The sequence below is a fragment of the Centropristis striata genome, chromosome 7 (assembly GCF_030273125.1).
Source record: "Centropristis striata isolate RG_2023a ecotype Rhode Island chromosome 7, C.striata_1.0, whole genome shotgun sequence".
NCBI classification, from domain to species: Eukaryota; Metazoa; Chordata; class Actinopteri; order Perciformes; family Serranidae; genus Centropristis; species Centropristis striata.
The window spans coordinates 33511467-33523964 of NC_081523.1; the positions used below are offsets into that span (position 1 = coordinate 33511467).

The 12498-nt window shown below is 39.8% G+C and overlaps 1 protein-coding gene across 1 annotated transcript in view; it reads right to left on the reverse strand.

Annotated features, from left to right (window-relative positions):
* prdm6 (PR domain containing 6) overlaps positions 1-12498 on the reverse strand; it is a 118485-nt gene that overhangs the window by 25487 nt on the left and 80500 nt on the right. The window contains exons 7-8 of the mRNA XM_059337382.1: positions 10821-10945; positions 254-635 (exon numbers count right to left, since the gene is read on the reverse strand). Of these exons, the coding sequence (XP_059193365.1) occupies positions 254-635; positions 10821-10945 (507 nt within the window). The remainder of the gene's footprint in view (positions 1-253; positions 636-10820; positions 10946-12498) is intronic.

Below are 12498 nucleotides of genomic sequence, written 5' to 3' on the forward strand. Positions count from 1 at the left end.
ACAGGCTAAAGGGACACTCTGGCATCTTCTTACACAACAATTCATCTCATCAATACTAGTCTGTTATAAATTCTTCATACTGAGCTGCTTGTGGTGGGAACAGATGGATTAAAAGCATCAATAATTTGTCAGTACTTGTCAGTCGTAAAAAAAGTTAAAATAATCTGAGAACTCTGTAATAGTTTCTGTTTGTGATATTTAACTCTTTGGATAATAAAGACTGACTCAAGCACGTTAATAGATGCAGCCTTACCTGTCTGGATTCTGCGGACAGACGTGCATCTGCAGCAAGATCCTCTGGGTGAAGGTTTTGAAGCACTGGCCACACTTCCACAGGTGCCAGTCGCTGAAATCGCTGCTCAGCTGACTGGTAGAGGTCGGACTTGCAAGGACTCGCTGGTTCTTTGACCCCAACTGGCCAAAACTGGTGTCCGACTGAACCCCGACCCCGACCTTGTCCAACAGAGAGAAATTCCTCGGGCAGGGAGAGTGAGGGAAGACCATGGAGCGCATGAGGGCAGTGGAAGGGGTGGAGGAGGAGGAAGATGATGAGGAGGAGGGTTTGCCATTCTTGCTGAAGGACTGAAGGGACTCCTGCCTTGTCATGGCTTCCATCACCGTGGCTGGGACGTTTACTGGAACCAAAATATGATGTGTGAATTATGTGTGAAAGTTCAACATTGTCCTAAGTCCTTATTCATTTTCTTTGAACTTGTGACTTTTTCCTTTGTGGTAAAGGAAAAGTTGTTAGGAACAATTATGGGGCAGCAGGTGACGAATGCTGAACCCCCTGGACTCCACCAGTCTAAGGCTAAAGGCAAAGCTCTTGATTTAACAGTTGATTTGCTATGTATTGGATGTATTTTGGACGCGTCCAACTGGAAAGAGTCCAATGAGGCAGATCCATAACATACTAGAGGAACACTATATATCTGAGTTTCTTGGGAAAGGTTCAGGATCCCGAGGAGGAGCTGGAGGACATGCCTGGGAAGAAGAACAGCTAGGCTAACTCAGCCTGCTGAAATCTTCAGAGCAGCAGCCCAAAAATATACTTGAGTTTTTGTCTGTCACCAGAACACATTAACATCTGTGTGCCATGCTTGATGAATAAAACACAATTTTGATTTTTTGCTGTTATGATGAGAACAGAAAGCCAGCCACATTGTCCTAACTGAGGCCAGATCCGCCTGGCTAGCCCAAGGCAAACTGCAGCTCCTGGTTCCAGTGAATGGAATTATGGGTCTCGTTAGGCAGTTTGGAGTCTGTTCGTTAGTACAGTTACAGTGACATGCTGTTCTTCTCTCCGACCGCAGAAATGTTTCTCAAGCTATAGCTATTGCTAAGGCCCCTAACGAGGTCGCCAGCCTGAATCTGGTGGGTTACCACATGATGGCAACCCTGGTGAGTTTTCATTAGCTTGGAAAACCCATTACTGTAACTATTAATACTACTAGTGCTACTGATTATGGTGCTACCACTCCTAACATTATTACTGCCTCTGCACTTCATCCCTCTTCCCTCGACTACTAGAACAATCACAGCTTCAACAGCATCACAAATACTAATACTGCCAATACTATTTGTCCAATTACTGCCATTATTGCATTTTCTGGTGCCAATACTATGTTGACTATTGCTACCAATACTACTCTACTCCATCTACAGGTGCTAGTACTGTTACTGCTGCTATTGCTACTACTACTGCAACTACAGTTAATACTACTATTAAGACATTAATTACTACTATCAATACCACAGTATGAGTACAAGGCTAGAAGAAGTAGTCCAGCTAGTGGTTCCTTTACAAAGCTACAGATATTAGATAGATACCAGTATACTATAACTGGTATTCTTACTACTATGATCATAACTATAATGGTAAATGCTAATACTACTCATTGTTATTGTATTAAGAACACCAGACTACATTTTCGCTTTCAGTAAACCTTTATCTGTATTTTATTTCAGTTATTGTTTTAATTACTGTGAATTCATCCGCTGCCTAATGTATTTTTAAGGTCTTTATGTGTTTTATTTGATCAGAATTGTATTTATTCTGCGAGGCACTTTGTGTCTGTTTTGATAAGTGCTTTGTAACAAAAAATACAAACTTAGTAGCCAGCAAGATAAATATATGAGGCAGATAAGATGGATGGATTAGGATGCAGAAGTGTTGCTGGTCAAGTACAATGACATAAACAGGAAAAAACACATTATATAAAAGTGTGTAAATTAGATTTTGGGCGAACCAGCTGCTGCCAGCTGTCCTCACTTGACCCACAATTCAGCTGTGCTCTCTTTCTGTGGTCTGAGCAACTGGCAGACCTGGACTCCATAACCCTTCATTATGTTTGAAATGACATTAAGAGGGCTTGTCTTACTTTAACTCACTGCGGATGGTTTCACTTTTCATTCTGTAAAACTGGTTTGTTTGGAAAAACTTGGCATGATCAACTGACAGAAAGTCGAATCATCTTGACTTCCTCTCTCTGACACCGATGAGTCACTTGTGTCTCTTCCTTCGCCAACAGTGAATGTTAGTTCAACCATAACAATGTCCTTTCCCAAATTTAACCAAGACATTGAAGTTCCTTAAACATAACCAGATATTAAACATGGTGGCAGATAATTCATCTTGAAAACAACGACAAATGACCTACACTGGCATTGAAAAGTTTGGAGTCAGCGGTTATATTGATGTTTTTTTCTGCTGTCTTTTAATAATAACTATTTTCAGACAGCTGATGTATGTTTTACATTTGGAATACAGTTTTCCCCAAAAGAAGAAGAATGTTTTAAACTTCCAATTAGTCGATGTCTCCACAGTGTTGCATGACAGGAGAGAATACATTTGAATTTGTTTTTCAGTCCACTAACGTGTCAGTGACCCTTGAGGGTTTTTAACCACAACAGTTTGTGCTCTAAATATTAGGTTAGCCCTGTTTTCTTTGGGCCTCCTGCAGTCGAGTCAGTGGTTAGATTGAATAGGTTTAATAATCTGTGATTTGTCAGACTATATGTATATAGGTTGAGTTGATATTGTCTGATCTAATTCAAACAGTTGTAACCCACTGACTAACTTTCTATTGTTATTGTAAAGTTTGAAGACTAGCTTTGGTAAAGCAACATGCTGCTTGTTTTAGGCATTATTGTGCACCTGGCACTGAAACAGGAGCCTGTTCCTTTTAATGCTAGTTTTTTTGACCAATGAATGTTGATTTATTTCACTCTTATTCAGCTGTTGCTCAGAGGGATCTTTGTCTCTTTCTGTCCTTTCAGTTTTGAGTCTGTGTGAACCATTGTACAGCGTTCTATTGTCCATGTATGAAACTAACCCTTTATACAAAATCATATCTATTTATAAAAAGGGGTGTCTCAATTCCAACATCCAGAGCAGTCCTCTCAGACATCTGACTGGGCACAAAGCTTTGTGGCAGGCAATTACAACATTTCAAACAGTACTGTATTTTATTATCAATGCAGAAAGACTTGTAGAGGTTCATTGTGCGAGCCAAGTATTTGACCAGGGAACATTTCCTTCTTTGGCGTGTACAGTATATCTAGACTCATTCCCTTATGTTTAAGAACATAACAATCACTGATCCAAGAGGACCATACTGTGTTTTTTCCCTCCTCTAATGTAGCCGTGCTGCCCCTCTGCAATCAGGTCATCATAACCATTTTCCATCCGTCATCAGCTCACCTCTGTCATCAGGCCACCAGGCTCCATTGATCCTCTAATAACCTTATGAGGAGATAATTACACCATTTGTAAGTTGCCCGACGGCACTATCGACGCCCGCGTTATGTGCCGCTCGCCAACACTTAATTCATTTTGCTACAAACATCGCATATACAAAAAATGCAACTCAATAGGGTTTGGTCTTCGCATGAAATGCATCATCGAAATGGGAGAATTATGCAGATGCTGTTTGCAACATTGCAGAGTCTGTGTTTTCTTTCTTTCTTTCTGAAGGGGTGTGTTCTCTTCCAGAGGGGTGTGACGGGAATGCAAACTGAGCAGGAATCTACACAAGTTTTAAAAGCAACTTTTCAGACCTTAAGGTGGTGAGAATTGAGATCACCTGTCTCTGTATCAGTTTCCTGGCCTGTCCATCTATTTGATTCGAGCCTTGTTTCAACACTCTTCCTCATCCCTCTCTTCTTCATTATGAGAACCACATGAGTACCCTCCGAGCCATCCTGTTTTTTATTTATAGTTTATAGTTTGTATCGCTTTCTTTGTTTTTCAGTTCAACAGTAAGTCTTCATCATGCATGATGAAGTATAACAGCTTCACAGAAAACTCAAAATTGATCCAGAAATTATTTAAAGAATGTGGACAGAACCACACACCACCTGAAAAACATCTGTGTATACAGAGAAAATAACATGAAGTATAATCTCTAATTTAAGCATCAACTCAAATGAGTTGTCATTATGTAAAGGTACAGATGCACAAGGGACTGAACATGTTGGAACAGGATCACTTTGTTTAGCGCTCTCAGTTATGTTAAAATATACTGCATACTGAATGTGGTTTTACTCAAGGATGGTTTTAGTCTATATCTATCTCTATTGTCGATATATCCCATGAAAACAATAAAAGCAACCAACCAATAAAAGGCGTTTTCGGACAAAACAGAGGGGACACCCTGAGAGGAACCGCACACCTTTAAGAGCTCTTTTTCAGTTTCAGCAATGGGAACTTTGAAGTGATGTCTTTTTGCTTTGATAAGTCAAAAGCATTGCATATATGATCAGTAAAGCCTGGACCTCACTGTTGGTGTATTGGTCACATGTTTTTGTTGTTATTTTTTCTTTATTATGATCTGTTTCTGTTTTTCTCTGTTGTTTATACGGTTAACCTTTTTTTTTTAATTGACGGTTGCTGATGCTACACTGGTCGTTTCCAAAGAGAGCTGGTAACTGAAGTTTTGAACTGAATAAAAAGGGAATATTGCATTTGTTAGGGACAATTTTTATCAGTGGATTAATCCACATTTGGTGCACTAGTGAGCTTTTTGGACAGCAATATTCTTCTGAACAAAAATGGAGCGAGGAAGAAGATACACAAAATATTTGTTGTAGATACATTTACAGATGGCCTGACTACACATGGGATTCTTACAGTTCAATTGAATATTATATTGACGTCAACAAACTTATTTTTAAATGGGAAAAAGTTTGAGCTTTGACTCCAGAGACTCTCGTGTTTGTGTCTTCCTCTAAGTGCAGTTCTGTCTTCCTCTCTTTACTGGTATGAAGTACAGTTCAGATTATGTTGCCAAAGCTCTGTTAGGAATCAATGACGATAAATTACCAGAGATAATAAAGTCTTATAAAATCAATAGAGGCAATTATAATAACGGTAATAATAGTATGTCATATAAAGAAGAGATGTGAAGTCAGAGGAGTTTACTTCAGAGGTGGAGGAAATGTCTTTACTTTCTTCCTTTATTCTTTCTTTCCTTCACACGTTTTTTTCCCCATTCCTTTCTTGATCCTTCCATTTCTATTTCCTTAAACTGTACTTCTTTTTCCTCTCCTCTATCTGTCCTGCACATCTCTTTGTCTATCTTGCCCTCTTTCCCACATTCACCTCTTCCATTGTTTCCTCTACTTCTACTTTATCTCCTTGCTCTTTTCTCCTCGACTTGTGTGAGAATAAAGGTGTTACAGAGAAGGAAAAGAGAAGAGTCAGAGAGAGACAATGACAAGTCCCCCTGAAGTGATTTGACTGTCTCCGTCGGTGAACATGTTGTTGTTGTTAGGCGGCGGCCGGGCTGCGGAGCGTCAAACGACAGGCTGTGATTGGATGGAACGTGTATGAGTAAACAACCACAGGGTGTGTGTGTGTTTGTGTGTGTGTGCTTTGATAGTGTTGGTAGTGATGTTGTATGTCTCCTCGGAGGTTGTATGTGTGTGTGTGTGCGAGTGTATAGGAGAATGTGTGTCTACTGCTGAACTCTGACTTTTACAAGGCGTCAATTTTGGGTTTTAAATGACACAATCAATGCAGACACAGGTGTGTGACATTAGCATGCAGAGAAGTAATAGTTTTTCAACTTTATGTCATGGTTTTTCATCATGTAGTTAAGCTTAACAGACGTGTATATGGACTGACTTTATTCCAAGGCACTTCCACAATATCCATTTCAATCTTGGCTTAAAATTTTCATGCTTTTATCTCATCACACTTGGATTACTGCAACAACTTGTTTATCTGCCTGAACCAAAAATCCATTCATCGACTCCAGATCTTTTAACCAGAACCTAGAAATATGATCACATCACTCATGTTTTAGCGTCCTTACACTGGCTCCCAATATGTTTTAGAATTGATTTTGAGATTTTACTGATTACTTTTAAGGCCCTTCATGGCCTAACTACCTGCTACATCTCTCACCTCTTAACACCCTACACACCAGTCTGTACTTTTAGATCCTCGGGCAGAGGTCTCCTGACTGTTCCAGAGGCTGAAAACTAAGGGGGACCGAGTGTTGGCAGACGGGGCCCCGAGGCTCTGGAACAACCTGCCCGAGGAAATCAGGTCGGCTGGGTCAGTGATCTCTTTTAAATTTTTTCTTAAAACATACTTTTATTGGAGAGTCTTTCCTGATTTTACCTGAACTTTACCTTCCCTTGAACTGTCTTTTAATTGCACAGAAATATGTCATTTTCTAACATTATTTGTATCTGTTGTTTAATGTCTGTTTTTAACTTTCTTTGTAAAGCACTTTGTAACATGTGTTTTGAAAAGTGCTCTATAAATAGATTATTATATTAATAATAATAATAATAATAATAATAATTATTATTATTATTATAATAAATTGTTTTACTCTATACATGAGAGAAAAAACTGTTTATGGCAATTCAAGCCAAGATTAAAATAGAGCCTACATTTCCTTCACTGACAGACTGCAGGACCCAGATACAGAAAATAGCCACAGCTACAGGGAACTGTGGCTGGACTGGCCAGTTCCCAGTCTGACGTGCTTCGTCAGTGCTCACTGTACCAATAAGGTCAAAATGTTAAATGTCTGTTCCACTGAGGGCACAAAGTCACAGTCCTGTTGTCTCTGCTGCAGAGTTTTGACGTCACTCTCATTCTATTGTGGGCACAATCGGCAGATAAAGATGCCATGGAAAACCCAAATGCAGTTAGTAGCAAACTGTCTTTAATTTAGAGCAGAGCTGCTGTCTTTCAGCTCGTACAAAAGAAGCGTAATCTGATTTCACATAATTTGGATGTGAACAAACTTTTTTCACTGCAGGCTGGAACAAAAGCTTTGCCCTCTGCCAGTGTGTGTGTGTTGGTTCATAATTATATCTGTGTGTTTTGTAGGGGACCAAATGTCTTCAAATCGATTGAGACAATTTATGTAATCTAAAATCTGAGTTTTTGTTAGTTGAAGCACAGGACTTTGGTTTGTTGTGTTGGTCTTTTACAGCCTTCACATGGTGGAAGAATTAACAACAAAATCATCCATGTCAAACTGGTAAATCAATCCATTATTGGCTTTAGTGCACCACATTACTTTAGCCTCTGTATCACCATATGAAACAAGGCTTGATCTATTTCAATATACTGTACACTCATTTGCCAGTTTATTAGGTACACCTGGCTAAAAGCAGTCTGACACATAAGTCCCACAATACATTCAACCTTTACGAAGGTTTGACAATAGTAGGCTGGATGAAAACTGGGAAAATGTGAGCTGGGATGGGTTAAATGCAGAGGATGAATTTCCCCGTTGTGGGACTGAGAAGGGAATCTTAATCTTAATGCTCGTTTTAATGTCAGCTGTTACAGCATTATGGCCTTTCCTGTCTTAGAAAGAAAGTACAGATGGGTGACTGTGTTTGGCTAGAATGTATTGTGCAATAGATGAATATGTTAGCCTGGCTAACACCAGACTAATCTCAAATGAGATGTGGTCTGGGAACCAACAATGCATTTCTCTGTAGAGGAGGTGTGGTTTACGATCCTCCGGAGCCGTTTATTGGGCGCTTAGAATGTCTATCAAAAGCGTCTGTAGGTAGCTCTTAGCCAGTCAGATCAGTTATACCAGATGACGTAGTAGAGCTACAGAAATTGATGTTTGTTGTGTGTGTGTCTGTGAGAGAGTGTTGCTTGCTGCTTCGCTTCTCCAGTTCTCGCTTTCTGCAAGATTATTTATTTTCACGCTTTATTCCCCCTCATGTCATTCAGCCACACACATCCACTGATTTTATGGGCAATAAACAAGCTGCTGCGGGTCTCTCGGCGGCCCCGCTGTCCCCCGGCTCGTTGCCAGATCACCGGCGTTACAATAGCGGGGCTAATAGCTACCGCTAACGCCGCTAGCGTAGCGCTACCGATATTAGCCCCAGTACCGTAACGCCGGTGATCTCGCTACGAGCCGGGGGACAGCGGAGCCGCCGAGAGACCTTTCGCCTTTCAACTTTCGCTCTAAACTATTTAAAACACCATCTACAGCTAAAGAGAGTTTCGCGTCTGCTGCAGCCATGTTGGATCAGTAAGAAAACTACAAGCTTCCGTCTGCCGGGTAGTACGCGTCATCGTCTTGCAGTCCCTCCCCGTTCTGTGATTGGATCCCTAAAACAGGGCTAAGAAATCCCTCTGGTTTCCAGACCCTTTCGCAGTTCGAAATTAAATCAAGCGCGCAAGGCAGTCTGGGTATACCCAGGCTATGAATATGTAGTTATTCACATGAATTTGGTCAATCATCCAACCTGTCCAATCCAGTTCATATTTATTTGAGGGGTAGTATTATAGAAACTGGAGCAGATACTGGTGCACTGGTTCACTAAAATCTTGCACATTTAAGCATTAATCTGCTGGACATTTGATGTAGGAAACTGCTAAACTTTTGGACAAACAAATATTATCAGTTGTCCAGATTTTGGTATATTAGCAGACACAGAAAACAAAGTCTTCAGGACTTATCCTCTGAAGACTATTAACTTTTTGTTGTAGATTTCATGTCAGTCCATCAAGCAATTAACAAGGTATTTTACTTTGGGCTCACATGTTGCATTAATGAATAAATAAGACAATAACTTCAGCCAGACATATCTTTTTAAAAAGATTTTTTGTTGAAATTAGAGAAAATGTTTATGTAAGTAATGTAAAGGCAGAGCAGGTCCTCATAAACACAGTAACAGCCGTGTGTGTGCGTGTATGTGACTGTGCAGAGGCTGCCACAAGCCTGTCATGATAAACAATGCCATGTAAAAGAGTCGTTCCATCTGTAAAACAAACCAGTTTGTGGCCAAACGTCTCTAATTTGCAATCAGCACGATCTCATTTAGCTGCGACTCTGTGAAAGACGAGCTCCTAATTCAATTCATTTCAATTTAGATTCCACAGATTAAAAAAACTTCTTCATGTTTTGTTTTTTTTGCTCCATAATTGTGTAAGAAAAGAAAGAAATGTCAAAGTTTGTTTTTTCCCCTGCAGGGTAAAGTTACTGTGTCAAATCCACAGTGAAAAAAAACAACAAAAAAACAACTTGAATGGAAAAGATATAAACAGGCTGACAGAGCAGAAAACTGGAGGAGAAGTAAACAAATATAAATTAGTGACAGAGAAAGAGAGAGGATGGATAGGACAGAGACAGAGGGAGGAGGAAGGAAAGAAAGAAAGACAAATGCCAGGGAAGACAGCATGAAAGACGAGCATTTGTAATGTGTAACCACAGAATATTCCATGTTTTTTAATGATAATTGTGGGTTGAGGACACAAACGTCACATCCCAGTTTGTCAAAAACCTTTCAACCAGCTGAAATTACAAAAATGTTCACTGTGAGGAGGCTTCTACCAAAGAACCTGACTGTGTACATCATTCCTATCTGTTTAGTTTTGTGACCACAATGCTTAAAAGTGAGTTTCATAAAGATGTTTCCCCAGCAGCTAAATGTAACAGGAAACATTATGCATGCATGATTATAAGACTTGATTGTTTGTTAAAGACTTTTGACAAAAGGCAAACAAGAAATTAAATTAAGGCAGCACTAATTTGGAGCAAAAACAATTCTTGACTCCAAGATATTTAATACTTGTAAGATCAAATTTAAGACACATGAAAACTTTTTTCTCTCTGCCAGAAAATTAATAGATTCATTCAAAATGCGTCATTTGATTTTGTTACATAGTCTGAAAATTGTGAACACAAACAAGAACCAAGTGGACTTCTAAGTTAAAACATTGTAGTCATGAGGTTTTCATTAATCAGCAGAAATATTTTGAGATGAAAGATGAAAATCCTGGATAAAAGACAGATTTTCTGAAATGTGGGTATTTTGTTTGGAGAGGAAAAAGGTGAAAGTTTAGAAACTTGGTCTCTGGTTGAGGAGGGGCAGCAGGTTGACACCAGGCCATCACACTGCCCACATTCTGGCAAATAAAGGACTTCTTCCAGTCGTGTTTTGATTGGCTGGTTTGTCAGACAAATACATCAGCCAGAAGCAAGTTTGCATTAAAAAAAAGAAACCTGCGTTAACTGCGTTATTTTTATGGCAGCCAAAAGCTTTCTTCCAGTCTAAGTGTTTAAATGCTGTTGGTAATAAAATTAGAGCGACATCCAAAGAAAACTGCTGCTTTTTTCCTGCAGGCAGAGCAGTTGCAGAGCTGAGACGTTTGGTTTATCTCTGGATGTTTGTCAGCTTTATCGTGAGAGAACCTGAACCTTTCACCTGCTAGTTTGAGGAGGATTTCACTGTTCAGGTCGTCTGAATATTGCAAAAGTAAATGTGTGAGAGAAATAAAGAAACAGAGAAGCAACGAAGGAAAGTTAGCAGTGTTTTCTCACAGTTTTCGTCCTGAGCGATGCACTGCAGCGGGATGCCGAAGAAGGAAGTGTAGGAGTCGTTGTACCAAACCAGCAGCTCTGTTCCTCTGGGGATGTCCATGCACGCTCTGTAGAAGATACAGGACCTGCAGGAAAACACAAACACGTTTCATTTACACTTAATGTTGTTACAATCTTCTATATATCATCAAAGTACAGCATCCTGAAAATATCTGGGGGGAAAATAAGCAAACACCAGTGTTTTACACGGGATTTTATGAGAGTCTGGAAGAAAATTTAATACATTTAGTAAAATGCATCAATCTCATGCACTTTGAGAGCTAAATGAGAGCGAACACCTCACATGACATTCTTCACAGTCGGGAGATACTGTATTATAGAATCTTTGTTATTCTACTGTGTTATTTTTAATTTCTGTCAACAACAAAAAAATAGCTTGCTAGGGGGTCCGGGGGCATGGGTTAGGGCATTTTGATAATTTTCTTGTCAAAACTGAATGACATTTATGCTGGCAAATTTTGCTTGCTGGAGTCTCAATATATATGTGAGCCTTTCCATGTTGAGTGTCTCCTCGACTGTGTCCAGCCAGATCCTCGAGAAATGGTGGCCAAGAAATGGTGTAGAGAGGACTCTCCCACTGTGAGGATCTGGCTGGACACAGTCGAGGAGATACTCAACATGGACAGACTCATATATATTGAGACTCCAGCAAGCAAAATTCCATCAGAAACGCAAAAAATGTACAAAATACAAATCTTGACGCAGAGGCACCACCATAAACTCGGACGTCAGAGACATTTGAATATGATTTCTAAGAGCATGAACCCAACTGACACTGTGCCGTGTTCTTTATTGTTTTATACCTGAATTAATAAAATCGGAGTTAAAAATCATGACCATGAATAGCACAAGCTATACTCATGTATATCTGGCCAGTAGGTATTTGCAACTGGCAGTCTGACATTATCATCATCTTTAAACTCTGCCTCAGAAACAAACTGCTGACAAACGGGACAGTGGGATGTGTCAGTGACTCTGTCCAGGTCTGATTTTGAAAACGTTTCCCATCTGATAACAGCTCGATTTCACATCTGACCAAGCCCAAATGATTTATGGGAAATATCTGGTGTCTCTCACTTTGTTCGGACCAACTAATGACCACGATGTTGTTCAAACATGCAGCCAGAGAGCTGATGGTTCTTGGGTCACACCGCTGCTAAAACAACACCTTGTCCACCCAAAAACATCATTCTAACAACATGAGCAAACTCCATGTTCAAAACCACATTTTCAGATCCAGCCCAAACTATTTTAAAAACTATTTCCCACATGTTTTTTCTCCCGCTGGGGTGGCAGGGTGTCAGACGGAGCAGATCGTAACTGAGGGTCACAGGTTCAACTCCCACACGACTCCCGTGTTTGTCTGCCAAAGTGCCTTCGAGCTAGAAGACTAATTACTCTTTGCAAACAGCTTAAGACAACCACTTAAAATGAAAATAAATTATGTTTAATCCAAACCACAAAGGCTATTTAATGTCCAGATAATTTAAAGCACATGTGAGAAATGTTCAACTAATAAAGTTTGACTTGACTTCACTAAAACGTTTCTTGATGCAATCAGAAGCCCCACTTAACCATCAGACTGTTCAAACTTTAAACTTCCACAACCATACTCATG